Source organism: Anas acuta, chromosome 2 (assembly GCF_963932015.1).
Source record: "Anas acuta chromosome 2, bAnaAcu1.1, whole genome shotgun sequence".
Classification (NCBI taxonomy): domain Eukaryota; kingdom Metazoa; phylum Chordata; class Aves; order Anseriformes; family Anatidae; genus Anas; species Anas acuta.
In genome coordinates, this window is record NC_088980.1 from 46,897,301 (window position 1) to 46,923,753 (window position 26,453).

Genomic DNA, 26,453 nt, shown 5'->3' on the forward strand with positions numbered 1-26,453 from the left:
TACTCATGTTGCTGTAATACATCAATTCCATATCACTGAGAGGAGGAGGCCTGACCCCAAACTGAGATTTAGTATTGAATTGCTAAAAATTTTTGTAGGAAGTCCAGAGAGGTCTAGAGCCTGGAAACACATTTGTTTTCCTCAACTTTGAGGTCAGAAACCTTGCTATTAGATAGTTCTGCCTCAGTAGAGTCAAAGATGCACTGATATGTGTTTTTTTTCCTCCTCGCTTTCTATTTATGAAGTGAACTGAATTGCTGAACAATAAGTTGGCCAAATATGTCAACTAAACATTTTTGGATAGCTTTGTGGGACTTACTGTTCTGAAAGATTGTATGTCAGATTTTATCAAGATTTTATGGGTAGATAATACCAATGGCTTTTAATGCAAATGCAATCCTGACATTCAAAAATCATTTGGAAAATGCTATATGTCAACACATCAGTGATCAATAACCCATCACTTTATTATTACAAAACTTCATTTTTTTCACTATGAAAGCCTCTTATTCAAATTCATAGAATCTCATAGAGTATCCCAAGTTGGAAGGGGCCCACAAGGATCATCAAGTCCAACTCCTGGGTGCACACAAGACTACCCCAAATCAAATGCTATGTCTGAAAGTGTTGTCTAAATGATTCTTGAACTCCGACAGGCTCGGTGTCGTGACCACATTCCTGGGGAGCCTGTCCCAGTGCCCGACCACCCTCTGGGTGCAGACCCTTTCCCTAACCCCCAGCCTGACCCTCCCCTGTCCCAGCTCCATGCCGTCCCCTCGGGTCCTGTCGCTGTCCCCAGAGAGCAGAGCTCAGCGCCTGCCCCTCCACTTCCCTCGTGAGGGAGCTGCAGGCTGCCATGAGGCCTCCCCTCAGCCTGCTCTGCTCTGGGCTGAGCAAACCAAGGGACCTCAGCCAGTCCTTATAGCTCCAGACCCTTCAACATCTTTGTAGCCCTCCTTCGGATGCTCTCTAATAGTTTTCTTATATTGTGGCACCCAAAACTGCACCCAGCACTCAAGGTGAAGCCAAACCAGAGCAAAACATAGTAGGAACATGTTTATCAACTTACTTCCAGTCCAGGTTAAGACTAGTTGTAGGTTTTTTAGGCTTTGTCATGTGTGTCACAAGGTAGATTTTAGTCATAAATCAAATGGTTGTCAGCTGGGTAAATAAGCCCCAAATAGTATTTTTTGTAAATATGTGAAAGGAAGAAAACTGCTCTTCAAATGGTGTTGAACTAAAGATAACTGGGGAGATGACCACAGTGCCATTTTTGCACTATTTTAGAATAATTCTAGTAATTGAATAAGGGAAATCATCAGTGAAAACAATTAATGTTGCAGAGTTTTATGCTGCATAATCTGCCACAGGCAGATTACAACCTAGTATATAGATACGTGTCATCAGTGGGACTGGCCTCTAATTTTTATTGGTATGTGTAGCATCTGGCTGAGCTATTTCCAATTCTGTGCACACAGAAAGAGGTAACAAAGGGGAGATGAGAATTCTACTTCATGTAGATTTGAGCATCTACAAAAAAAAAGAAAGGGATAGGATCTGGTTTTATATTAAAGCACTAATGACCTGCTTACATGAAGAGGATAGGAGGCTGAATACTCACTGTAATGGGACAGGCTCCTGCACTGCTGGCTGCATTCTATTTCAAGGTAGAGCAAGTGGAAACTGCAGAATGCTTTGAGTTCTTTGGCATTTTTACCGTGTTTCTGAAGTCCTTAAAATGAAACTTGTGAAGTTCTGTGATTGCATTCTGCAAATTATATACCAAGGTGATAGAATAGTTTCCCTCGGTAGTCTCTCAAAGCCATAATGGAGAACTAGTTCTGGTTTAACTTACATTGTTTGACGTTAGACCCTAAAGCTATGCTATGGTTCAGTACCTCTGTATGGGCTAGTCTTTTCTGAATGTCGGTTTTACATAAACAGAAAGAGAAAAAGAAAATAAGCAAAGCCTAAACAAACAACCCTTGCAGAAGGGGGAAAAAAAAAAAAAAAGGCTTTCTGTTGTTTTAATTACTTGTACCTTCCTTTCTATGACAAATTTACCCTTTCCTCTGCCATTTGCTTTCTTTTCTTAACGCTCTACAGAAAGAACGGGACTTAGAATTAGCTGCTCGGATTGGCCAGTCACTTTTAAAGAAGAATAAGTCACTGACAGAAAGAAATGAGTTCCTTGAGGAGCAAGTAGAACACATCAGGGAAGAGGTAAGGTTTTCATGCTTGAAGTATCTGCAGTGATGGGGAGAATTTTCCTTCTTTACCTTTTCCATACTTAATTTTCCTGAGCATCCCATCCATAGCAGGTCAATCCATGTTGTAGCATCTTGGACAGCCATTTTTATACCACGTAAACTTGCAAATGTATGACCAAAAAAAAAAATCATTTGACCTGTTGGCTCAAATCAAGGCCATTCGGAGGGCGGGGGTGGAGTACTGACTTATGCTATGCCTCAGATTTCATTTTCCTCAAAATCAGCTGTTCTTTTGGTTCTGAGTCACTCTACCCACTGTTTTCTTCTACTAGTTTTGTCCTTGTTCCCATCCTATGTATAATTCCCCTCACTAATCACTTTTTCCCTTCTGCAGCTCTTTCTTTTTCTTGTTTCTCCCCTGAATCTCTCAGTCCTCTCACGTCCTTTCCGATGGATGTTTAATTGCTTTTTCCCTAATGCTTTTCTATTTATACCCAAGTTGAATTTCGGCTTTTAGATCATGCCATTTGAATGCTAAGAGTGCTTCCCTTTGCTTCTCAAATTGAATATGACTGCTTTTTATATTTATAGAGATTCCAGTAGTGCACACTCACTGAAATCATGTGCATTCCACTTTTTCCAAGTAGGGTCAATTTCATAGACTGGTGTTAAGACTCTATTTTTCAGATGGATCAGGATACATTTTAGTGATTACTAATTTTTATTTAACACACTCTGTATGTATGAACTTGTCAATGTTAGGGAGTGCTGGGTTATGCTGTGAAGCAAAGGGTGGGACTTGCTACCTTTTGTCAAGATTGCTCAGATCTTTCAGTTACTTGTCATTTGGCTGTCTGTCTTTTCAGGAAACTGTGGCAGAATCTATTGAAGCATGGACTGTTAGCCTGCTGCAGTACAGACATTTCTCTCAGTTTTTGACTGCAGTGACAATGCTTTAGACTGTTGATGAATACGTTTAAAATATAATGTGATGGTGCATGTCTTTTTGAATTAGTGTGTTCTATAAAATGTAACTGAAAGCTTTTAATTATTTGGTATAATGCCTTGTTTTACACATACTGTTGCATTTCTAATTGAATGTTTATACAGTTGATATTTCTTACTGTATTCCTCTGAATGGGGAGTGGGTTGCTGTAGGTACTGACAGATTCTCGCTGAATGGATCTTCAATGGAACCATACAGGATGCTTTAAAAGACCTCTCCATCTATAATTCAGTGTCACTATTTAAACTCTGCTGTCTTACTGACTGACTGAGGTAGAGGCAAATGTTGTTTCTTATGTTCAGGGGCAGTGATGTTGGTTTGTGAACCTTGCTCATATGTACATTTGAACAAGAGGGAGAGGAATCCCAGAGGTGTAGGGCAAGCAGGAGAACAATGAAACACAGTGGAATAAAAACTTTAAAAATGTCTGCTACTAAAAATGCTCAGGGATGTAGGGGGTTGAATGATATCCAAGATGGGGGCTGATAAGTAAAGCATGGATGGAGAGATCCCAGATGCACTATAAATGGCAGTGAAGCACCCACACAGAATTAATCTCTTTCAGCCTACACTTTTTGGCAAGGAAAACTAATTATATTCTATCCAAAAGAGTGCTATTGCTTGCTGCCCATCATGTGGCAGACATTTATTTGTGCATTGGTTGATTTGGCATTTACTAGGCATGCATATAATGACTGGGCAGGCATTCATACCATGCATGCAGAATGGAGGATTTTGTTGAGGAAGGTGTGGGGATGGAGGTAGCGGCTGCCTTTGCCAGGCCTGGTTGTGTATGGGACTCGGGAACAGCACTAGGAAAAGGAACACCAAAAATAAGCTTCTTACCAGATGGCTTGGTACACTGGGCCATGTGTTTTGTCAACGCCCATCTTTCATGCTGTCATTTTGACTCCTTCAGAAATTGATGCTTTTGAGGCAGAGCGCATCAGGCTTGGAGCTCATGGTGCTTGCATATTGAAATTCTTTCTTTAGTTGATTTCAGATCTCCTCATAATGCTGAATTTTGAATATATGAAAAAAAAAAAAAAGGTAACTTAGACAATTGTCCCTGTAGGCAAGGGAAAAGAGAAGAGAATTGAATGGAGACTTTTAAAATTCTGTAAAAACTGTCTAAAATTGTTTGTCTGAAGGAAATTGGGTTTCTGTAACATGTAGAAAAAATGACTTTGTGTAGTGTAAAGTTAAGGTTTTATTGGTATGTGTGTCATGCTATAAATAATCTAGAGCAGGCTGCCTACAACCATGTCCAGGTGGTGTTTGAATACCCCCAAGGAGGGAGCCCTTACAGCCTCTCTGGGCAACCTGTGCCAGTGCTCAGTCACCCACGCAGTGCAGAACTGCTTCCTGAACCTCCTGTGCTTCAGCTTGTGCCCATGGCCTTTTGTCTTCTTCCCATAAAAGGTTACTCTCTCTGGCTGTTCACCCTCCTTTGGGGAATTGGAATGCTTGGAAATGGCAGTAAAAATAGTATGCTCAGTTGTTTTGGTATATGGAGGAAAAGGATAGAAAAAGCTAGAGATGATCTAGGGCCCATCCACTGACAGTATCTGTTTCCTTGCTACTTGAAGAGGCTGAGCCATAATGTGCTGGAAGGAAGTAGATTGATATTTTGGCATGGTTTTTAGCTTTCCCTGAAATGGAGAAAAATGAACCTCACAGAATGAATGCATTGATTTTGTTTCATGGCTGAAATGTGGTTTGTTGTTTTTTTTTTCCTTGCATTTTTAAAAATGTGCATTTCCTTTTTGAAACCATGTCTCAGGAGGACTTTGGTGCCTTAGCACATATGGTTTTGCAGAGTAGCTGTAGTAAAGTAAATGACCTTGTTTGTTTAAAAATTTGTGTAGTTTAAGTGCTTTATTGCATTGAGCCTTCTTTTTGTTTGATGTTTATGCAGCTTAAATATTTTTTATTGGCACTCTTCAGGTTTTGCCAGTAATAACTGCAGGTATAATTATGCCTACAATACAAAAAGTAGAAGTCTAATAAAAAGGAATGTGCTCTGCAATCTGTGCATTGAAAAGTGAGTACTAAGGACCAAGTCTTACAGTGCAAGTGGGAGGAAGCATTAGTCTGATCATTTATGCTATTTAGACTTATGCAAGGAAAAAAGAAAGAACCGCTTACCACTGAGGTCTTGAATTGCAGCTGTGAAGTGGCCTAAGTGCTACTGTGTAATTGGCCCTTTAACCCTTCTGTTGAAGAATCAAAATACAAATTCAACAAGGTTAAGTTTGTGTAGCTCACAGTTGCAGAGAATCCTAACCACCCAATTAGGTTTTGTTCGTTCGTGGTACATGTATGGGATTCCCGTATGCCTCTTTGCCAGACTCGTGCTCTGGAGTCATCAGAGGCCCAAACTACACCCAGAAACTGACTGCAGCCACCACAAGTACAGCAACCTCAGAATGGCAGCTTGCCACTGTGTGTTGCTCTGCAGCTCAACAGACAATTGAGTCTCAAATGTAACCTTCCTGCGCAAGCACTGTAATAATTTTATCTACAGTCTGCTGAAGAGGAAGAAATGTTAGTCTGCAAGGTCTGTGTTCTAGCCAGATGGTGACAGTCATTATGTAAAATGCAAAATGAAGTGATGTTTGCCTTGATGGTGTCATGTTAATTTCTTGCAATATCACTGCAGTGTATCTTTTTTTTCCAAATGTGAATCTAGAGTAATGCAGTAGGCAGTCAGGATTGTTCATCTTAAGCATTTTTCTTTTTTACCATATTTAGTATCAGTGAAGAATTGCATTTTTCTATTTTTAAAAAAGAAAATGTAGAAAATGTAATGTCTACTTTAAATGTATGCTTTGTCTTTCTTTTTAATACATACAGGAGTGGTTTCTGGTCTCTTCCAGTTTTGACCACTTAATTTAGTTTGAAGGTGATGCTTGGAGGTTGAATAACCAATTAATAGTGGGTTTACTTGACAATGTGTCTAGAAAAGCAAGTTACTGATCTGCAAACTGTTTCTTTGTGCAGGTTTCTCAGTTACGGCATGAGCTTTCCATGAAAGATGAGCTGCTCCAGTTCTATACCAGTGCTGCTGAAGAAAGTGAGCCAGAGTCCATCTGTTCCACTCCGTAAGTTATTGATCTGCAATGCTGAACCTTCATCTGGTACTAAGCAGGGGTGGTTTGGACAATTTTCATAGCTTTGAAAGGCAGTAAAATGATCCCAGTAAAGGCTGGAGCTATAAAACTATGAACTTGGTGCGTGGCACAAGCTGGAAGGATTTGCACTGAACCAGCTGGCTATACTGGTGCCAACAAGAGTCGGGGAGTGAGGAAAGAAGATAGGAAGGCTGCTGACACAGCACTGTAACTTGCACAGGAGCTGGCTCTCTGTGGCAATGAGGCTGGCACTGATCCCGCTTATGGTACCCCACATCTCTGCACACTGCTAGAACGTGCTACGTGTGTGACCTTTGTGCTTGAAGAACCTGAAGGACGCTGAAAAATGTTACGCTGTTTTCAGTAGCAGAGGAAAGGAAATAAAGCACGGTTTATAGCGTGTGTTCCAGGCAATTAGCTGGCTGAACAGCATTGCAGCCTCTGAGGGGCTGTCTGCCCTTGCTTGCAAAGTTATTACTGCGTTCTGGTGAGACATATGCAGCATTAATCAGGGAGCTGTTGGATTGCTATAGTAAGGTTTTTCTTTTCTTATAGTCTTTTCCAAAGGAGATGTCGGGAACTAAACATTACTGAAACTATATTGCTGCCCAAACATACTGCCATGAACAAAGGCGTACTTCATGTGGCTCTGGTTGTCTTTGAGACCTCTGTTCAGTCTATTTTCTTGTGAGATTGGCCATCATGTAAGTAAAAATGAGTTAAAACCTGTTTGTTTTTATTTTTTTACAAGTCTCAAGAGGAATGAATCTTCCTCCTCTGTCCAGAACTACTTTCACTTGGATTCTCTTCAAAAGAAACTCAAGGACCTCGAAGAAGAGAATGTTGTACTTAGATCTGAGGTAAAATTGCTCCCTTTGTGTTTTGCTTAACACAGTTCATTTAAGTGCTAGAACACAGGTACTGAGAAGTGTGTATTAAAAGCTGTGAGAGAGTCTAATTAAGAGTACGTAATTCCACATGTGACAAAGATCTCTTTGTAGTTATTTAATCACAATCCTTTATCCTTCTAAATGAAGGAAAAACTGAAACATGGGAGCTACGTGAAACTACAGTCATAGCAGTTTCCTTGCCAGCAGAATGTGGTAAGGTGTACAGCCTTGAGGAGAGCAGGAGCTACAGGCAGGTTTTGGAGTACAGCACTGTGGCCTGAAACCTACCATAAAGGGCTGACCCAGTAGCCATGGGTGATTTTAGTTGCAGTTCTGAAGTTTGCAGGCTAATAGGGTCTCTGGTAAAAATTCAGTGTTTGCCAAAATATAAATTGATAGGCTAAATTTGCATTAATTATCTTCAATTTTGTTTCAAATCTGTTCATATTTTAAGATTGTGTCTTTCTTGCCCCTTATGTGTGTCAATATTCTGTTTGTTTTACAGATGACACTTATAAAAAATTTATATACTGTTCCATGTCTAGCAGAAATAACACTCCCTAATATAATATCTTATAAACAATTTAATATAAAATTTCAATACAGTTTCTAAGCTTTGACAGTGTATTACCATTTTGCAACCAAATAGCAGGGTATAGGAGAAAAACTATTTTTGGGAAAAGAAAGAAACAATGTATGGAAACATAGTATGATGACCATTTTCTACTGCAAATGCAGGGCCCATTGAAAATAGGTAGTGTTGTCTTTGGACAAGACACTGACAAGTGCTGTACACTTCACTGAGAAGTCACACCAGCAAGATGAGCAATAGGTGGTTTGAGGATAATGAAGGTAGGGTTAGAACTGTGAGAGGGCCACTGCTTCAGGAACTTATAGGAGAAATCTCTGTAGCACTAACTTTCCTTACAGAGAAATGCGGTCTGCGCCAGTGAGCTGCAGCATGGAGCCAAAATTAAACCTCTGAGCTATGCAGCTCTCTGTGGATGGCTTTTGTGAGTGTCTGTGCATATCCCCAGCACTTGGCACATGTTACTTGCCCACCGAGGTGGTGCTAGACATAACCAGCTGGGTGTAACCAGGCTCCTCTTGGTGCTCCTAGAGTTGGAGGAGGAAAGACAAAGGAGGGAGGTAGCACTGAGGTTTTATGTGGAATACGCAGTTACAGTGCCAGAAATTTTCAAATACTATCTGAATGCTTTTTTTCAGGTATACAAGTATTTAAATCAAGCATTTAGTTAGATTCCTGGCTTTGTTCAGGTGACCAGATCAAGCTCTACATATGTGGCTTTTGTATGTTTAGGACTTCTTTTTTTAATGTAAAATATGTTGGTGACATCTAGTGGGGATGAGGGGATACTGGTACAAGTTTCTCTATGCAGCAGCATCTCTGCAGAATACTCACCTGGCCCCTTTTTCTGGAACATGAGGGAGGGCAGGCAAAAATCAGTGTTTCTCACTGTCTTTCTGGAGGAGTGATTAGAAAAGCTTCTCTCTGAAGCAAATGGAAACGCAGCAACATGCTGGCAAAGAACAAACATGCTAATGTAGCATATTTGATGTGGATTTCTTGAATAGGCCTGTCAGCTGAAGACTGAAACAATCACTTATGAAGAGAAAGAACAACAGCTTGTCAATGACTGCGTAAAAGAGCTAAGTATGTCCTTTTTATTTTTTTTCCTTCTCGTTTGAGATTGTTCAATGAAAAAGAAAAAAAAAAAGTCAGATCAGGCATTTTTTTTCCTTCAGTACTTATCCCAACCATTTGTATAAGGAAAATAAGAGAATTTCCAGCTGACCTGTTATATGCAGCTGTAAGCTAAATCTTTCTCAAATGCAGAGTAATTTTGCACAGAAAATATTAATGTTAAGGAAAAGTACAGTCTCCTTTGTGACATGAACACTTTGTGTCATTCTGGTTTAGTGTCGTACTGTTTGGTGTTTGTTGTTGTGTTTTTTTTTGTTTTTTTGTTTTTTTTTTTTTTAATAAAATGGTACTGTATGTTGAGGAAGGATTCTGCTGAATCAAGTAATGTTCTGAAAGAGCATGTTTCTGCTTGCTTTTTTTGCGTGTTGTAATGTTGATTGTAATCACTTTTCTTAAAGGGGATGCAAACATCCAGATTGCCAATATCTCCGAGGAGTTAGCAAAGAAAACTGAAGATGCTGCCCGGCAGCAGGAAGAAATCACCCATCTCCTCTCTCAGATTGTTGATCTACAGAAAAAGGCAAAAGCTGTAAGGAATACACTTGCAAGATTATTGCTATAATTAACTACCATTGTAGCTGGAAGACAAGTTACAATTTTCTGTATGCTACAGCCTAAAGGAAATTTTCCACCCTCCTTATCTAGGTGTCAGTTTGATATTTAGTATATAGCATACTTGACTGGAAAGTATATATTTATTAAAAATGCTTATGTTATATATCAAATACAGTAATTAAATTTATTTTAAAACTTAGATGTAAAACTCTGCGCTGAATTACTAATGACTTTAGTAACACAAGAATATCAGTGCAAGTATTTCAGTTGGCAGATACTCCTTAGTGTTAGGGTCTGGGAGGTTCATTTAGCAGGGTATATAGGCTAATGTTGAGTGCGTAATAATATTTTAATATTAATATTTTTCTATTAATATTTTTAAATGTTGTTCAAATGTTTTTAAACTAAGAAGTGATGCAGAAGGTCTTGACAAAAGCTAGAAATTTCCTGCTTACCTGTGATGCAGGTTACGGACATAATGGCAGGACAAAACATCCCAGTATTTCTAACATTTTTTGTCACATTTTAGTGTGCGGTTGAAAATGAAGAACTCGTTCAGCATTTAGGAGCAGCTAAAGATGCCCAGAGACAGCTCACAGCAGAGGTGAGTACTCTACTTAATATTAGAATAACTTAGAAGTAGGGCAATGACTATTTGCTCTACCGTGGCAGTTTTCATCTAATCTGGATCAAGAGTATTATGTAATTTTGTGTATGTGTTTCACAGAATCACAGAACTGTGACCCCATGCCAAGCAGGGTCACCCTGCGCATGTTGCACAGGATTGCATCTAGGCGGGTTTTGAATATCTCCAGAGAAGGAGACTCTACAGCCTCCCTGGGCAACCTGTACCAGTGCTCTGCCACCCTCACTGTACAGAAGTGTTTCCTCATATTCAGCTGGAACTTCCTGTGTTTCAGTTTGTACCTGTTGCCTCTCGTCCTGTCGCTGGGCGCACACACACACACACACACACACATACACACACACACACACACACTTTTTTCCCCATTAGAGTGCAAAACCATTTCCTTCTTGTTCTGTCCTGCTTCAACTGGCACACATTTTCAAAAACTGAGACTTATGGGCTGTATAGGAAACGTTTTCAAGGATGATTTATATGGGCTGGTATTTTAGGCCTATTCTGAATAGTGAGGTAACATGGAAAAACTCACTCATACTGTATTCAGTAAGTAAACCAAAGACAGTCAACTGTTGCTGGCTTTCTTCTGGGTGCTACATTCACGTGTATAAGATGTACAAAACAAAATGAAAAAAGCCTGATCCCCTTAGGATGTGTCTTGTACTTGGACTACTTGGTGTCAGAGGTGGGAATGCCCATCAAAGCCTTTCCTACTGGTGGTCCTTTTCTATCTGTGGTGCTCCACAAAGATTGAGCTCATGCATCTCCATTGGGTTCTCTGTTTCTAAGCTGAGGAGCTTATTTTTATGAAACTCATGTTTCAGCATGCAGTATTTCAGACTTCTGCCCCTTTGCCAAGCTTTGTTGAAATGGCTAGTGCAGTCCATAATGTCTTTGATTGTTTTCTGTATATTACAGTTGCGTGAGCTGGAAGACAAGTATGCAGAATGCATGGAAATGCTACATGAGGCTCAAGAAGAGCTGAAAAACCTTAGGAACAAGACTATGCCAAATGCCATCTCACGTCGGTACCACTCTCTTGGTCTCTTCCCTATGGTAAGAAGATAAGAACACACCAGAAAACAGCCAAAGGAAGAAAACATGAGTGTTTGCATCTGAATTACAGCCTCAGGGATGGGATATGCTAGGCCAGACAGGAGCATGGATGAAATATGTATGCACGGTTTTACAGGATACCTGAGTGATTGACTCTGCATGCCTGGTTCTCAAACAGTGGTGCTGTGTAGTTAGTTGTTCTCACTGCAGTATTATCTACAATCTGAAGCTGCCTGTGCTTCTTATACTCTAAATCACAGGTAGCATTAATAGATTGTTACACAGTTCTGTACAACTTTGTTATGCATCTCCTGGATAGTGGTGTCTGGTTTTTGATAGGATCTTCCTGATTTTCATCAATATCCTTGGAGATGTAACTTCCTGATAACATAACTGATTGCTTTCAGATGTGCTTTCAGGACTCTTCTGGGAGTCTTCTAGTCACTCATATACATTCTAGTTCTTCAGTACTTGAATATTACGCATACATTCTTGTTTTAGTAATGCTGAAAATTCAGTGGTTTGTTAAAATAATTTCATGGTCCCTTCTGAGGTGGAATATAGGCCAACTTAAAGTACAGACATTTAATAATGTAAGTTGTATTTGCACAAATGCAATTGAAAAGCTCAGCTGAAAGCTGATAAAAGTATGCTCGTTCTCAGATAGGTTTGTATGTTTTATATAAAATGGTTTTAAAATGCTGATTCAGGGAACCAAGCATTTAGATTGTGTATTTAACTACATTTAGGCAGTAATGCTTACTGACCAGCACTGGAAAACTGGTAGTCCGTCACCTTTAACCCCATGGCAGAAGTATGTAATATTTTATGCCAAGAACTGTGCCTTTTCTTGTGGGTTGGTGGGTAATGTTGTGAATGGAAAGAATGCTTTCAGGTTGTTTTAAATAAAAACAAATTGAGCAAAACTTTTGATGTGAGGGGAGGGTGTTATTGAGTAGGGAATTTACTACAAAAAGATTGGGGACTTGGGTTCTGTTGTTGTCTCTAATGGTGTTTTATTTCAGGATCTTTGTCATAGTTATCTATGTTATGTCCCCTGTGGTATACGTAGCCCTGTGATGCTAAGCCATAACTTGTCAGTCATTTAGTACATTTATTAGTCTTCCAACTTTCCAGTCAATTTTCGTTTGTAAACGTATATTTTTTCTGGAATGGCAATTTATTGGTCATTAGGCATTTTTTTTTTTTGAACTAATTAATTACTTTCTGCAGCAACAACCTATTAACCTATACTCTGTTTTTTTTTTTTTTTTTTCTTTTGCGCTTGTTTTTAACAGGATTCTTTGGCAGCAGAAATAGAAGGGTCAATGAGGAAAGAACTACATTTAGATGAACCTGACTCTCCTGACTTGGCGTATGACTGAAAAGAATTGCTTTCTAATTGATTGATTCTATCTGAAGTTAATTATTAAGTGATAAGAAAGGAAGAGATGGGAAATATTTGAGCTAGGGATTTATAAGGAAAAATTTCTGGAAAAGTGTGAATGACAGAGGGAAGGGAAAATAAGCAACCCTATAATGTGATAATTTACATTTTTCTATTTAAGTTACCAAAGGAGAACTCCCACATATAGTTTTTGCCTTACCTTACAAACTTTTTATCCTTGAGTGCTGAAAATGTGGTTCTGAGAATGAAACAAAGATTGTTTTTCTTGTGCTTTACCACACTGTGTTTCTTCAGTAAATTATATGGGGATTCAGTCCCTTGGGTTTTCTTCAGACGTTAGAGCAGAATTAACCAGGTAATTATTGAACTAATCCAGTTTTTACAGGAAGAGCATTGATGAAGGCAGGGATTCAGTGTGGTTGTATACTTGCTCTGCTGCCAGTTACACCTGTGTAGATTAGTTGGCATGCATTCTGCTAAAGCTCTCTTCAATTATACAGGAATAGTTTGAAATAAGTAGTTGTGAAGGTCCAAAAGCTAAAGATAGATGCAGCTTGGCAGAACTAGCTTTATTGACGTAAGTTACATGTGTACCTCAACAGGTTTATCTCACCTAATTGCACAAATTAGGTTAATTTGAAACAATTTAATCCTAATTAAGGGGGTCTTTAAGAGCGTTTACCTGTTTTGACCAGACCCTTAGAAAGAAAGGACAGTCAGGGACTGTGTGGTAACCACTTCCAAGTATATTTATGAACCATTTGACACATACTTTAACCTTCTCAGAGCAGAAGTCAAGAAATGTAAATGAGCTTTTGACAAAGTGAGATGTCAATTAGAAAAATGTAAGATCAAAAAGATGTTAACAAGATTGGATTTATCCTTCCAGATTAGTCTAATTTAAGCATAGTTTAACTTCTATAGGATTTCTTTTTATGCCTATACCAAAGAAGGACACCTTTTTTTTTTTTTTTTTTTTAGATTTCATAGCTCTTCTGGGTTTAATTTATCTGATGAACAGTGGTAACTGTAACCTCCATGGGACTGTTTATTGATAGATACTCTTAGATTCAGTCTCTTAAAGAAAAACAGCCATAGACTTGGAGCCTACGTATGAAGGATGTAATTGTTGAGCATGCTTGGACAGAATGGCAAAAATTTGAATGACATTGAATAAGGCATAAGGCATGCTGTCATTGTTATACCACTGCTGCATTACCTTGCTGCAGTGGTATAACTGCAGCATTACCTTGCTGCAGTTGGAGGGTTGTGCTCTTCTTGTGTTCAGCCACTGTTGTGCTGTAAAATAAATCAGTAATGGTGCTTTTTTACCATGATGTAGGGCAAGTTTACTTTATCACAAACCTTCTGCTGAAGTGTCATCTGATCTTAATTTTGAAACAGATGAACAGAGTTTGTTATGATGCCAGAACAATGGTGATGAAAAACAAACTGTATAACTAAGTCAAAAGTTAGGTTTCCAGTCCTGACAGTCTCTCCCTAGAGACTCTTGCTCCATTGTTTTTCTGATTTATTTTGCTTTAAAAAAAATGCTACTTAAGGGGGTGGGAAATTGATTGCAAAAAGAAGTGCAAAATTTGCTTGCAGTAGAGAAAATCCAAATTCTCTTTTGAAATGAATTAGCTAGCGCATAGTTAAGAATTGAACGAATGGAAATGATTTTTCTTTTTTAAAATCTAATTTTCACACAATGTCTTTAATGGTTTTTTTTTTAGGTAATGTACTGAAATGCCCTTTCACTTAATTTGTATGAAGATTTGAGGGGGTCCATGCACCCAAACATTCTGTCTAAAATATTCTAGGATGATAAATGTGTTATATTGATGGGTTGAATGTAGTGGCCAGACTGTAGTGAATATGGGACCCTACATATACTTCTTTACAAATACTCTAAAGGTGTTTGGTGGACCTGTGATAGGGTTATCTGTTTCTCTGGTTGTTCTTAAAGTAAAAAGGCACTGTGTGATTATTAACTATGTGTATCTCTTACCAGTCATCAGAAGCGGGTCTTCGAAACTGTGAGAAATGTTAACCAAGTTGTCAAGCAAAGATCCATGACTCCATCACCAATGAATATCCCAGGCTCTAACCAGTCCTCTGCTATGAACTCACTCATGTCTAGTTGTGTCAGCACTCCACGGTCCAGTTTCTATGGGGGAGACATCTCTAACATTATGATAGACAACAAGACTAATAGCATCATCCTAGAGACAGAATCCTCTGAGAATGGGTCAGTACTGTAACACTGGGCTTTGTTTTTGGTTTGTTTCTAACATTGAGGCAAAGGGTTTCTGTTTTCCCCTTTGTGTCTCACATCGTGCAGTTAACATGGTGACCTGTATCTTCAAAAGTTACTTTATTTTGTGCTTTTAGTTCCTGAGCTCTGAAGATTTTATTTATGTTTTTAAAAAGGCTTTTATTATTTATTTATTTAAAAATGCATTTTTTTTTTTTAAAAAGGCTTTTTGAAAGTACTGTGTATCAATTTCTGCAACTCACACCTGTTTGGGAATGCATCATCACCAGATAAAGTAAAACCACACTTTGTGCAAATGTGGTTCAATACTTAAATACATTTATTTTCAGAATTTTACATTAATGCCATGGAGTTCCAACCTAAGTTGCAGCTACAGCTAACTCTTGATCCTGAAAATAAATAAATAACATAGTGGATGGGTGGATGTAGACAACCTGATGTAAAAACTTGTGGAGGAAACCAGTTAGAAGTTAACTCTTCCAGCTATTTGTCTCTTCCCCCAGTATAGCTTCACATACTTTATAGCAAAAATTAATTAATGTCTCAAAACAAACAAGGAATATTTATCAGCATAACATATTTGTGTGACTTACTGATTCATTTTTGCAGTGTTGGACCTGTAAGACTTGGCCTACTCACTTGAGTTTGTCTAACCACGAGAGAGAGAAAGAGTACAAGTAGACATCTCTCAACTCTTTGCAGGAGGAAGCTCTTAAAAGCACAGCTTTTCCAACCAGGAACTAAGATTCAAAATGGTTTTAATATGAAAGAGAAAGTATTGGTGTTTTGACTTTGAGCTTTCTCAAAGAGTAGTGAGTTGTTCCCAGTTAGAGTAAGTTCAAGGTGTTAAAAAAAAAAAAACTGTTTGAGATGTCTCAAAACTGTTATGTGAAAGTTTTATGTTTCTCAAAGATTTTTTTCCCACCTCCGCTTTTTTTTTTTTCCTGTTATGTTTTAGAAATGAAGACAGAATGAAGAAGCCTGGCACTCCAGGGACACCAGGCTCTAGTGACCTAGAGACTGCCCTTCGCAGGCTGTCCCTTAGGCGGGAGAATTACCTCTCGGAGCGGAAGTTCTTTGAAGAAGAGCAGGAGAGGAAGTTGCGGGAACTGGCAGAAAAGGGTGAACTCCGTAGTGGTTCCGTTACTCCCACAGAGAGCATCATGTCCCTGGGAACTCACTCCAGATTTTCAGAATTCACTGGATATTCGGGAATGTCTATCAGCAGTCGCTCCTACCTGCCAGAAAAGCTTCAGATTGTGAAACCACTAGAAGGTGATAACAAAGGGCCTCGGCCTTTATCTGTTCTTCTTAGTGACTCTTTGTGGTCTCTTATCCATCATCAGAAAGCAGGAAATCTTTGCAATACATACTCTTTTTACTTTAGAGACAGTAATCCACGCTGTTGGTTTGAAATCTTCTAGCTACTACATTTTTCCACAAGCCTTAAAAGTGTTAGAAAACAAATCCAGCTGAGGGAATAAAATAAGTGTTACAGGCCATACGTGCATAAGCAGTACTCCCTTACATGTGAGCTAAATCTCAATGCTACTGTTTCATACTTAGAAAAGAAAGGTAGTTGATTATCGAAAATCAAGTAACAGAGTATGAGTTCATCAAATCTCTGTTCTGCAGAAGTCTGCAAAGACTTTTACTTAGTTTATTACTTTATTAGTTCATTTGGTCTAATAGGACTACCTGTGTGATTAAAGATGACCTCTGGACTTTAATTGGCTGTTTGAGAGGTCACGCTTGAGTTTCTATGGCTTTGGTTTCATGCATGAAATAGGTTATTTTAGCCAAATTTCCTCCCTGTTGTCTCAGAAAAACACAAGGTGTAGGTTACTGGTAGTCAGGACTAGAGTTTTATTTCAGAGCTAAGTGCATTTCTGTGGTCTACCTAAGTTGACAGTACGTAAGAGTAGTATAGTCTCCCTGGATTTCTTCAGATCTTTCAGGTTATTGCTGGCAGTGAAAACTGAGTAAATTCCTTCGGGTTTTAAACAAAAAAAAGATTTTTATTTTTTTTTTACTATAGTACTGCAGAGATGCACTAGTTATGTAATGTAGCTTTGATTTCTTTCTGTTTTGGTCTCTCTCAGGCAGAACTGTTGTGTTACATTATATCGTCTTTTATTTGCATAAGTTCATTTTTTGTCTTTTTAGAACATACTTGTTTTGTTGATAAGGAGCAATTTAGCATGACACGTATTTGGAAGTAAAACCAACCCTTTTTGTGTCCTGAAAAAAGTGATGTGCTGTATCTACCTATTCAAATGAAACTATAGCCATAGCACACAAGTCAATGCTGTTTAGCAGTTTTTAGTAGTTTGTTTTCATGATTGCTTTTAAGTGGTCATAAAAAGCTTGGTACATCATGAGAAAAGGGATGATCCAACATCATTTAAGTTACTGTTTGCTACCACTGTAATAGATTTCTGTCACCATCCCATTATATCTGCTTTTTTCTTCCAATAAACTCTTTAAATTCTTTATCATCTTTCTATCTGTGTGATTTTGTTTGTATGTTTTTTTTACTAGTTTTGTTCATTTTCACTGGGTCAATTTTTCCTTAAAATTATCTCACCTTTTAAAGTACTTCCAGTGTTTGGTTTTACATCTCATTTATAGTATGTTTTTGTCTGACTGTTTCATAAATTTAATGTTTGTTGTCTTTTATTAAATACACGTTTATGATTATGTTCCTCTATTTAGCTTTGTTTCTTTCCTGAGTATTTTTTCATGGGGTTTAATTCTTTTATTTTATTTTTATTTTTTTAATGAAAAAACTTCCTGGATACTTCCATGCTACTGTGGTAAAATAGTCTGCTGCTATAACAGCAAACTGTGATCAGAATTTTTTAATTATTATTTTTCTAAGGGTACTCATGCCCTAAAATCATCTCTGTATTATGCTTCTCGTACTTGCACACAAAATAGCACTCCCTGTGTTCTGTAAGAAAACTAACATAATTTACTAAACTGCCTAGTAAGAGCCTGAGATTAAATATAGGACAAGGTATCATATTCCTCCCTTCATTTGGCTTTTAAATCAGCTCACAACTGAGAGTTCACAAGTATTACATTGCTTTCTGCATTTGTGTTAATTTTCTCTATAGAAGAGATAAGCTCACTTAGCCACATTTTGTGAGATCAAGATTAAAGTAGTAGAAGTGCAAAGGAACTTGGATATCCTCCTTTCGAAAAGAAATGGAAGACATGTAGCATCAATGGAAATGTTAAATTTCAAAATACAGATATTCTAGTGAACGTATTTCCTTAGGAGAGTGTGTTTATTCTGCAGAGTTTCTCTGAGTATAGGTTTTGCTGATATGTGAAGTGCAAAAGATTACTTCTTTGGAAGCTTGTACATAGAAGTTAATTAGCAACAGGATTTTATACTTGCCTGCACTGCAGAAAGAAATCTTGATTTCTGGCATTTTTCTTTCTGGAACTTCTGAGAGTATTGTCATAAAGCAAAGCGCTGCTCTTTGCTTAAGACTTGGGAATATATGGTATTTATCCACATTCAGGAATATTTCTTCTATACAGAAGCAAAAAAATAGACCTTTTGACAATTCAGAAAAAAAATACAAGATATAGGGAGATATAGGGATGTTCTCTTTGTTACGCTTATTTATTTTGGCAGTGTAATGGCTTCCATTTTTTGAACCTCGTGTGTATCAATCAGTCTAAATCCCCATTAGTCTCTCAAAACTCATTAAAAAAAAAAAGTTCTCTTGTCTAAATTAACCCATCAGATCCAATCGTACTGTCTTGCATAATCTTTTCTTTTTGAGCTAAAAATTGCATTTTTTTAGATAGACTTCACTATGTCTATCTATTCATACTCACTATGTCTATCTATTCATACTCACTGACCTCAGTTAATGTAAAGAAAAGTTTTCTCTGTTCACTTCTATTTACAGTAAGCCTCCTGCAACGCAATATCCTTATTATGAAATGCTTATTGTTCTCATTCCACGGTGTTGTGTTTTGTTTTGTTTTCAGATGCAAAATAATGTGTGTAAGAGCTATTTCTCCCCTAGTTATTACCGTGTTTTAGATTTTTACATAGACCATGCAACAAATGCAACATTCTTAGTTTTTTAATAGTGGTGAGACATTGGTATGGCAGCTTGTTGCATGAGTCCATGTTCTGGTTTGTGGAGAAGGGACAGGAACAACAGAGCAAAAACTGCTCTGATTTTAGCCAGCAGATATGGAAACAAATATGCTTTATTAGTGTCATAGGACCTGTAGAGAATAGTTTTAAGTCACACATTACACAGTAGTGACTGGTGGGCACACATGGGAAAACACTGGATCTTGCAAGCAGTACTTAGTCTCTGTTTGAGGAATTGGCTAATTCCTCCCCTGATTTCAGTGGGCCTATCTTGGTGTATATATCAGTTTACTCTGATACATTACTGTTTGGGGCTCATTGTCTCATACCGAACACAGTATGTTGAATGCTTTTCTCTGTAAAATGCACCTCTTTCCTCACTCAAAACATTTTTCTCCCAAGGATGAAGCTACAGGTATGGTAGTACTTAGTTTTGTAGTAGTTGACTTCTTGTAGCATATGGGCCCTGATAGGGGCCATAATAGTATTTGGACTGGATGTATAGCTCAGAGGTGTTGTCGACTTATATGTTCTTGGAGTTGATGTGGCTTTCTAACACATGCTGTAATGCTGACCTTGCCGTATCCTCCTGTCAGCTACCAGTAGTAAAAATACTAGCATGTTTCTAGCACCTTTCTTAGCGTGAGCTTAATGCGGGAGTATGTTTGTGTTCTTCTTAGAGCTTTCTGTGATGGTGTTCAGTTCAACTCTTAAATTATTTCTATTTCTGCTTAATCCTGTGAATTGAGGGGGATGAGAATATTGATGGGGAGGGGATGTGCATGTGCACAAGTATGCCACATCTTACCAACAGACTTTGCCTAAGTGATGATGTGACCAGTTTCTTTCATATCAACCTAGAAATGCTGAATAGTAGCTGAAGCAGCTTTGCCTTGTAGCGTGTCTTCCTAGAAATATTAAAGCCATTTCATGGAAGCTCCAAACCTTTAGTGGGACCGAGGTTTGGACTTCTGGATAAACAAAGTGAGGTTTTTCGGCCTTTTGGATTCTGAGTTGGTTACTGATTTATTTTGGTTGTCTTTCTGTTCCTTTTCAAGGTTCTGCCACTTTGCACCACTGGCAGCAGCTGGCTCAGCCTCACTTGGGCGGGATCCTGGACCCGAGGCCCGGGGTTGTCACCAAGGGCTTCAGGACCCTGGACCTTGACCTGGATGAAGTGTACTGCCTTAATGACTTTGAGGAAGATGAGACAGGTGACATTTCTTACAAGGGCCTAACTACCTCGACGCCAGTTCAGCACACAGAGACCTCAGGTGAGAGGTCACAAGCACAAGTGACTGTTTCAGACAACAAGAATAACCCCCGCCAATCTCAGGCTTTCACAGAGGAGATGCAGGAATCCGCGACTGACGATGATGAGGGGTCTGGTGAGGGAAACTCATTAAGTCCAGTAAAACTGACATCTTTACAGGATTTTGATTACTGGGCCATTCTCACATCTCTCCAGAACAGCATCCATAATATTGCTTTGTGTGTAGCATCGGCACGTTAACGTGTGCGGTAGTTAGAACATAACCATCTAACATTGGCTCAAAAATCCTTTCTTTAATAATCTTTTAATTTGACTTTTTTTTCTTTAGTAACAGCATCTGTGGTCAATATTTTACTCTATTTTGATAAGAGAAGGCTGCTAAAAGGAAATGGTTTGTTCACAAACCTGTGTGTGGGGCACATGTGGGACTTGTGTGTGTATTGAGTGCACGCTGTTCACTGTATATAATGTATAGACCGTATATATTTTGTATGCTTACAGTGTAGATATTTTTCTGACTGTTCATAAGGGGTGATGCCATACTACAGATTTTGTGCTTTAGGAAAAAAAAAAACCAAAAACCACAACACAAAGAGCTAATGATGACAAAAGATCCCTCTAAATTACCTATTGCTGGAACAAACAGAAGTGCCTTGAAAATCAAGCAAAAAATTCAGTTACCTCAGATAGTTACGTGGTTTTAGATTCTCTTTGAGATAAAACTCAATTGAGATAAAGAACTAAGAGGATGTTTTTGTGCCAAGAATATTTTCCTCATTCCCTGTCCACCACACTATTCTTAAATTCTTTCCTTCATATTTATACCATGTAAAGATGTAAGCATGTATAAATGACTCAGGTTTTCATGGATTATTGGATACTCTGAACTGACATTTGCAGCCCATTATTACGCAGGGCTACTGACTCTCGGTACAGAGAAAACACATATAGATGTGTTTTGAGTTCACATTATTTCTTTGTTGTTGTTGTTGATTTTGTTTGTTTTGTTTTAATAAGCTTGATAAGTTTGTTAGTCTCTGTTAAGATGGTAAAAAAAAATCTTTACCACTGGCAAAGAATCGTATTCAGTCCAGGATTAGAAAACTGCAGAACTCCCTTTTCTTCAGACTTATTTAAAGTAGACATGTAAAAACAAGGACACTTCTTTCACACTCCTTTTTCTGGAATAAATCATAACTTTTTATTTGACTGATCTTTGGAAGATCAAATGATTTCTCAGGGTTAGACAGTAATACTGCGCTGTTCTTTTCGTGAAGTGCAGAGTACCCTTTGTTTTCACTGTGGCAGTTCAGTGCTATCAGCCATTAAACATAAGCTACTTCTTGCAGTTTGTTGTAAATTTCATCCAAACTCTTTGACTTCCCTTTCCTTTTGCAAAAATAAAATAAAATATATAAAATATATTGTTCAGGAATAAAAATGATGTAATTTTTTTATATTCATATGGAAGTAAATAGTATGTCCACAGGAGATATATACAGATTTGGATGTTTACTGTTTAAATAGTCTAAGTACCATCAAGGAAAGCAGATCTAGGAAACATGGACTGAAAAAATCAAAGACTGAAATGACTGGCTTTTTTTTTTGTTGTTCTATAGAATAAAATATTCAAGAGAAAATATGATTAATTTTAAAATGTGTTGCTGCAGAAAAGAAGGGAACAAGCAGTTCTTCATATATTCAGGATAAAATAATGGTGCAAAAGATCCCCCTTGGGTTACTCTTTGGCAAAGAGTTTTCCAATTGTAAGAGTAGTCAATACAGGAACTTGCCCTAAGTTGTGAAACCTTACTGCCTTGGACTATATGTACAGAGGGATGATATAGATACAGTGTGTTTTGTTTTTAGAAAAGATTAGAAAAACATCTGTGAGCAATAATTTGGAAGAGTTCTTTATTTAGAGTAGAAGTACAAATTTAGGCCTGTGTTATGATTATAAATTGGCAAAAAAGACATACCTTTGTTTCCTTTCTCCATTACAATTTCAACACAGGTCACTTAGAACAAGTTATCCCCTGGTGACAGCTATTTTTTCCCTGGAAAACTCTATCTCAGGCAAGGTTTTTAAGCATATTCCCTACCTTATTAATTATCAAGTAAATAAAATCTTTGAAACTGCTCTAGTAATCTTGGATCGTTTGCTGAATAATTTTTGATACATTACAGAAATACAGAAGTTTGTCAAAATGAATAACTTTTATGTCTAGAATAAAGAAATAAACTGGAAACTTATTTCCCATTCTTTATCCTTCCTCCAAATTTCCCAGTGGCTTAGGATTTAGGAGTGTCCATGAGCCACCACACTGTGTGGCACACCAAATTGCTCTGCTCTAATGAAGTGAAGATATTGCTGTATCTGCTTATTATTGAAGCAGTTTGTTAGGTGGTATACAAGATACTGTGGATATTTTGATGTGGTAGCACTTCTCTGAATCCACAGTCGTACTTAAATGTTTTATTTTCAAATAGCATGAATATTTCACAGTAATTATTTATTTAAGAAAAATCTGTCAGCATTTGCTATCTGTGCTGTTAAAATGTTAGAATTTCAGTTTGGGGATAAAATCATGTTGAAGCCATATTAAACACTTCAAAGACTTTACATCTGTACTTCATGGTTCTATTTATATGAGAAGACCTCAGCCAAAAGAAAGTTAAGAAAATACTGCCCAAGGGATACCTGCCTTACCTCAGGTTTTCATCTCTCACTGTTTCCAAAGGAAAAATAAACGGAAAGCTTAGAAAGGCAGACATTTGGAAAAACAAAATGTAAATTGTTTAAGAAACAGGAGTAGTGCTCCTGGCATAGGGATACGGGCTCTTAGTGGTTTTGACTAGTCACAGTCACTCCCTGACACCAGTATTTACCGAAGGACATTCTTCTCAGGAGGCGCCTAACCACTTTAGGACAGCACCATGCTCATGTTTTACAGCTACTGTGTTTACCACCCAGCTCTGTTTTGTTTCAGTAGTTAGCCCACGTGTCACATTTAGCACACCCTAAATGCTCCCTGCTCTGTCAGCCAAGAGTTTTCAGTGCCAGTGGCACTGGTGGTCAAAGCTTTCACCTTAAGTCACCTGGAAAGGATGAACTTGACTGAATTTAGAGAGTACATGGAGTAGCTATCTTGTTCTGTGGATCCTGTTAGATACTGGAACAGGTTGCCCAGAGAAGCTGTGGGTGCCCCATCCCTGGGAGTATTCAAGGCCAGGCTGGATGGGGCTTTGGACAACCTGTTCTGGTGGGAGGTATCCCTGCCCAGGTCAGGAACTAGGTAATCTTTAAGGTCTCTTTCAATTCAAACCATTCTGTGATGTGTGATCTAATTTTCAGAAAATACAGTCTACTTGGGAATGGAGTTGTGGGCATACACTCACAAAAGTAAAGTCCATACATTTAATCCCAAATTATAACACTTGGAGGAAGAATCTGCCCACAGTCCTTTGCTGTTATTCTCTTCCAAATCCCTGTCTAACCAGCCTGCACAAAAGAGATGTACAAATTCCCCATCTCGCTCTACTAAAAGGCCAGAGAACTCTGCTTCCTCCTTTTGTTAAAACATGAAGAAGGGAAAAAAGAAAAGAAAAAAAAAAAAAGAATAGAATAATTCAGTTGGAAAAGATTTCTAACGTCATGTTGTCCAACCTTTAACCTAGTACAGTGGCTTGCTTCAGTGTTGGACTAAAACTTTGCCTTTGTGTCAGGACGGATCAAATCATACTCTGAAGATTACTGATTTTTTTTTTTAAGTTCATTCTTGCGTAATGCACTGTGAGCTCTTTGCCTCCTCTCTATTCATCTAACACAATGGTGAACTTGAAGTTGGAACCATTGTTAAAAAAAAGTTCAGTCATTTTAGAATAGCTGCTTATTATGGATCTTCCTCAAGCACAATATATGTGATATCTTTCTGCGGATGGGGCAGGCCACTAGTTTGCCCACTCTAACTTTGTACCTTTCTTTGAATGAGCTGGTTGAAAACCCAGATGATACGGCCTTTGGAGGGTTCCCTGAGCAGAATATTATGTCCTGAATGTATCTGTTTTGCTGTTTGCATCTAGCAGAATGGCCCAGAAGCCCTGAGTACTCAAGGTGGATCTGAAACAGGTCTGAGTTATAGAAAATCAGCTTTGTGTTTGTTGTGTTGAGTAGGGAAAGCTCTGCTTTTCCAGAAGATGGAGCTCTCCGCAGTCAGGTTCTTGATCAGTATTTTTTTTTTCTGTGTTTTAAAAGATGTTTTTACAACAGAGTTTTGCTTACAGCAGAGTCTCTTTCAGCTGTAGTATTTTGCGTTATTTCCAAAATGCCTAAGAATCAATTAAAAAAAAAAAAAAAGCTTAATAAGGTAAAGAATCATTAATTACTGAGAGCCAGAACACAATACTGCAGCAATCTAGGGTTTAGTTAGATTTTTAATTTAGGGAAAAACATACACATACTGTTTAGTTTGTGTTAGTCCTGATGGATAAAAATTGCATTATATTTCTGTATAGATATTATGTATAGATTATTATAGACTATTATAGATAATTATTATAGATATGTATAGAATTATATGTAGATTTATTTTTATATAGATATGAAATTTGTTAATCATCTACTTGTTTGAAAAACAGGGTATAAATAAAACATTTATTTTTAGCCATAGTCATATGGAACAGATATTCCTAGAGGCAAACCTATGTACAACAGATGGAGGAAGGGTTATTCAGACACAGTTTCTTTTAGCCATTGGTATTGAAGATGTTTACTGGGAATACGAGCTTTGCATATGGAAAAAATAATTTGCTCTTAAACCCCCACAATTGATTACTTCACAACTCAATGTTATATTAAAAATAGTATTTTGCTGTGTATATGAAAATAGTCTCTCATAAAGTTACATACTACTTATTCACAAGATTATACTAATTAGGTTATGGCAATTCTTACGAAAAATTACGGGGTTAGGAATAAATCATTTCGTTTCTATTTTACAAACTTTGTTCATTTACAGCAACAGGTTCTCTCCCTCTCTTTGTATTGTGTCCAAAGGATGGAAAATGCAACAGCAATGTGCACCCCATTGTTGACTGATGGAGGATGAAGCTGGTACAGAACTTTTTAGTGGTATTTGAAGGTGGAAAACATCCTGGAAATTGCTTTTTATTGATAATTTTGATTTGTTTCCTCTTACTAGGGCCAAGTGACTTCTCTACTTTTAGCAGCCTTCTCCTATCTCTGACTCATTAATAACAATGAGTCTTGCTTTTGCTAATGCAGCTATATATCTTCGATGTGCCTGTTTCCAATCTGAGGGGATGCTCAATGGATATTACAAATGGGGACAGTTCACTTACTGTGTTACAGCTGTGTGCTTCTTTGGGTTGAGCTTGCAATCCTAAACCAGCGTTGCTTTAATCTGTTCTCTATTCATCATCCAGGGATAATTGCTTTGTTTCTACTTGATTTGTGTCAAGTCCTTTGTTTTCTCTAAGTAACCAATTTTTTCATGTCCGGTTATTTGAGCTCTTTCTCCAGATTTTCTTTTTCCTCTCTACAATATGGAGAGAATCATGATTGCTAGGCTGTGCTCCCTTGTAATAACTTTTATAGTGCTCACACTAATCTCTAAAGCAACTGGAATCCTGAAGCATCATAATTCCCATCTCTGGAGGTGAAGTAGAGCTTGTTGTTACGTTACGCTGTGCTAACTTTTGAGTGTGTTAACATGACACTCCAGTATTTTATTTTATTTTTTGAAATATCCTTCTTTAATGTACAGCAGTACATTTTAATATTTACTAGGCTTGAGTCACTGTTGATTGTATGCTTAGACACTTCTGCTTCCACCATTCACACTCCCTGTGCTCTATCCTTCACACACTGCTTATATGTGCTTCTAAAGGACTACCTAACTGCACACACTATTTTTGAGCTGTGATACTGTAGATCTGGAAAAGGGAACACAGCCACAATTTAAGACTTGCCTTGCTTCTGCTAATCGTATCTGGAAGTTCAGAATGGCATCTGGTCTAGTTGGTCTGTCTGTCTGTCCTCTGCAATGTGTTGAATAGTTGTATACTGTGGTATTCAAATGTGGCTTATCTGGGGAATGGCTCAAGAGGGCTGGGTAGAAACAAGAGG

At 38.0% G+C, this 26,453-nt stretch overlaps 1 protein-coding gene across 9 annotated transcripts in view; it reads left to right on the top strand.

The window, feature by feature from the left end:
• The window catches only part of TRAK1 (trafficking kinesin protein 1), a 128,797-nt gene that overhangs the window by 93,693 nt on the left and 8,651 nt on the right, over positions 1-26,453 (top strand). For 5 of the 9 annotated variants that reach the window (XM_068674645.1, XM_068674643.1, XM_068674642.1 and 2 more), the window contains 11 exons: positions 2,111-2,223; positions 6,220-6,320; positions 7,102-7,210; positions 8,837-8,915; positions 9,365-9,495; positions 10,051-10,125; positions 11,083-11,220; positions 12,519-12,595; positions 14,643-14,879; positions 15,865-16,181; positions 20,091-20,420. In XM_068674645.1, coding sequence (XP_068530746.1) covers positions 2,111-2,223; positions 6,220-6,320; positions 7,102-7,210; positions 8,837-8,915; positions 9,365-9,495; positions 10,051-10,125; positions 11,083-11,220; positions 12,519-12,595; positions 14,643-14,879; positions 15,865-16,181; positions 20,091-20,420 — 1,707 coding nt within the window. The remainder of the gene's footprint in view (positions 1-2,110; positions 2,224-6,219; positions 6,321-7,101; positions 7,211-8,836; positions 8,916-9,364; positions 9,496-10,050; positions 10,126-11,082; positions 11,221-12,518; positions 12,596-14,642; positions 14,880-15,864; positions 16,182-20,090; positions 20,421-26,453) is intronic. The other 4 variants (XM_068674648.1, XM_068674647.1, XM_068674649.1 and 1 more) reach the window with 1 other exon arrangement.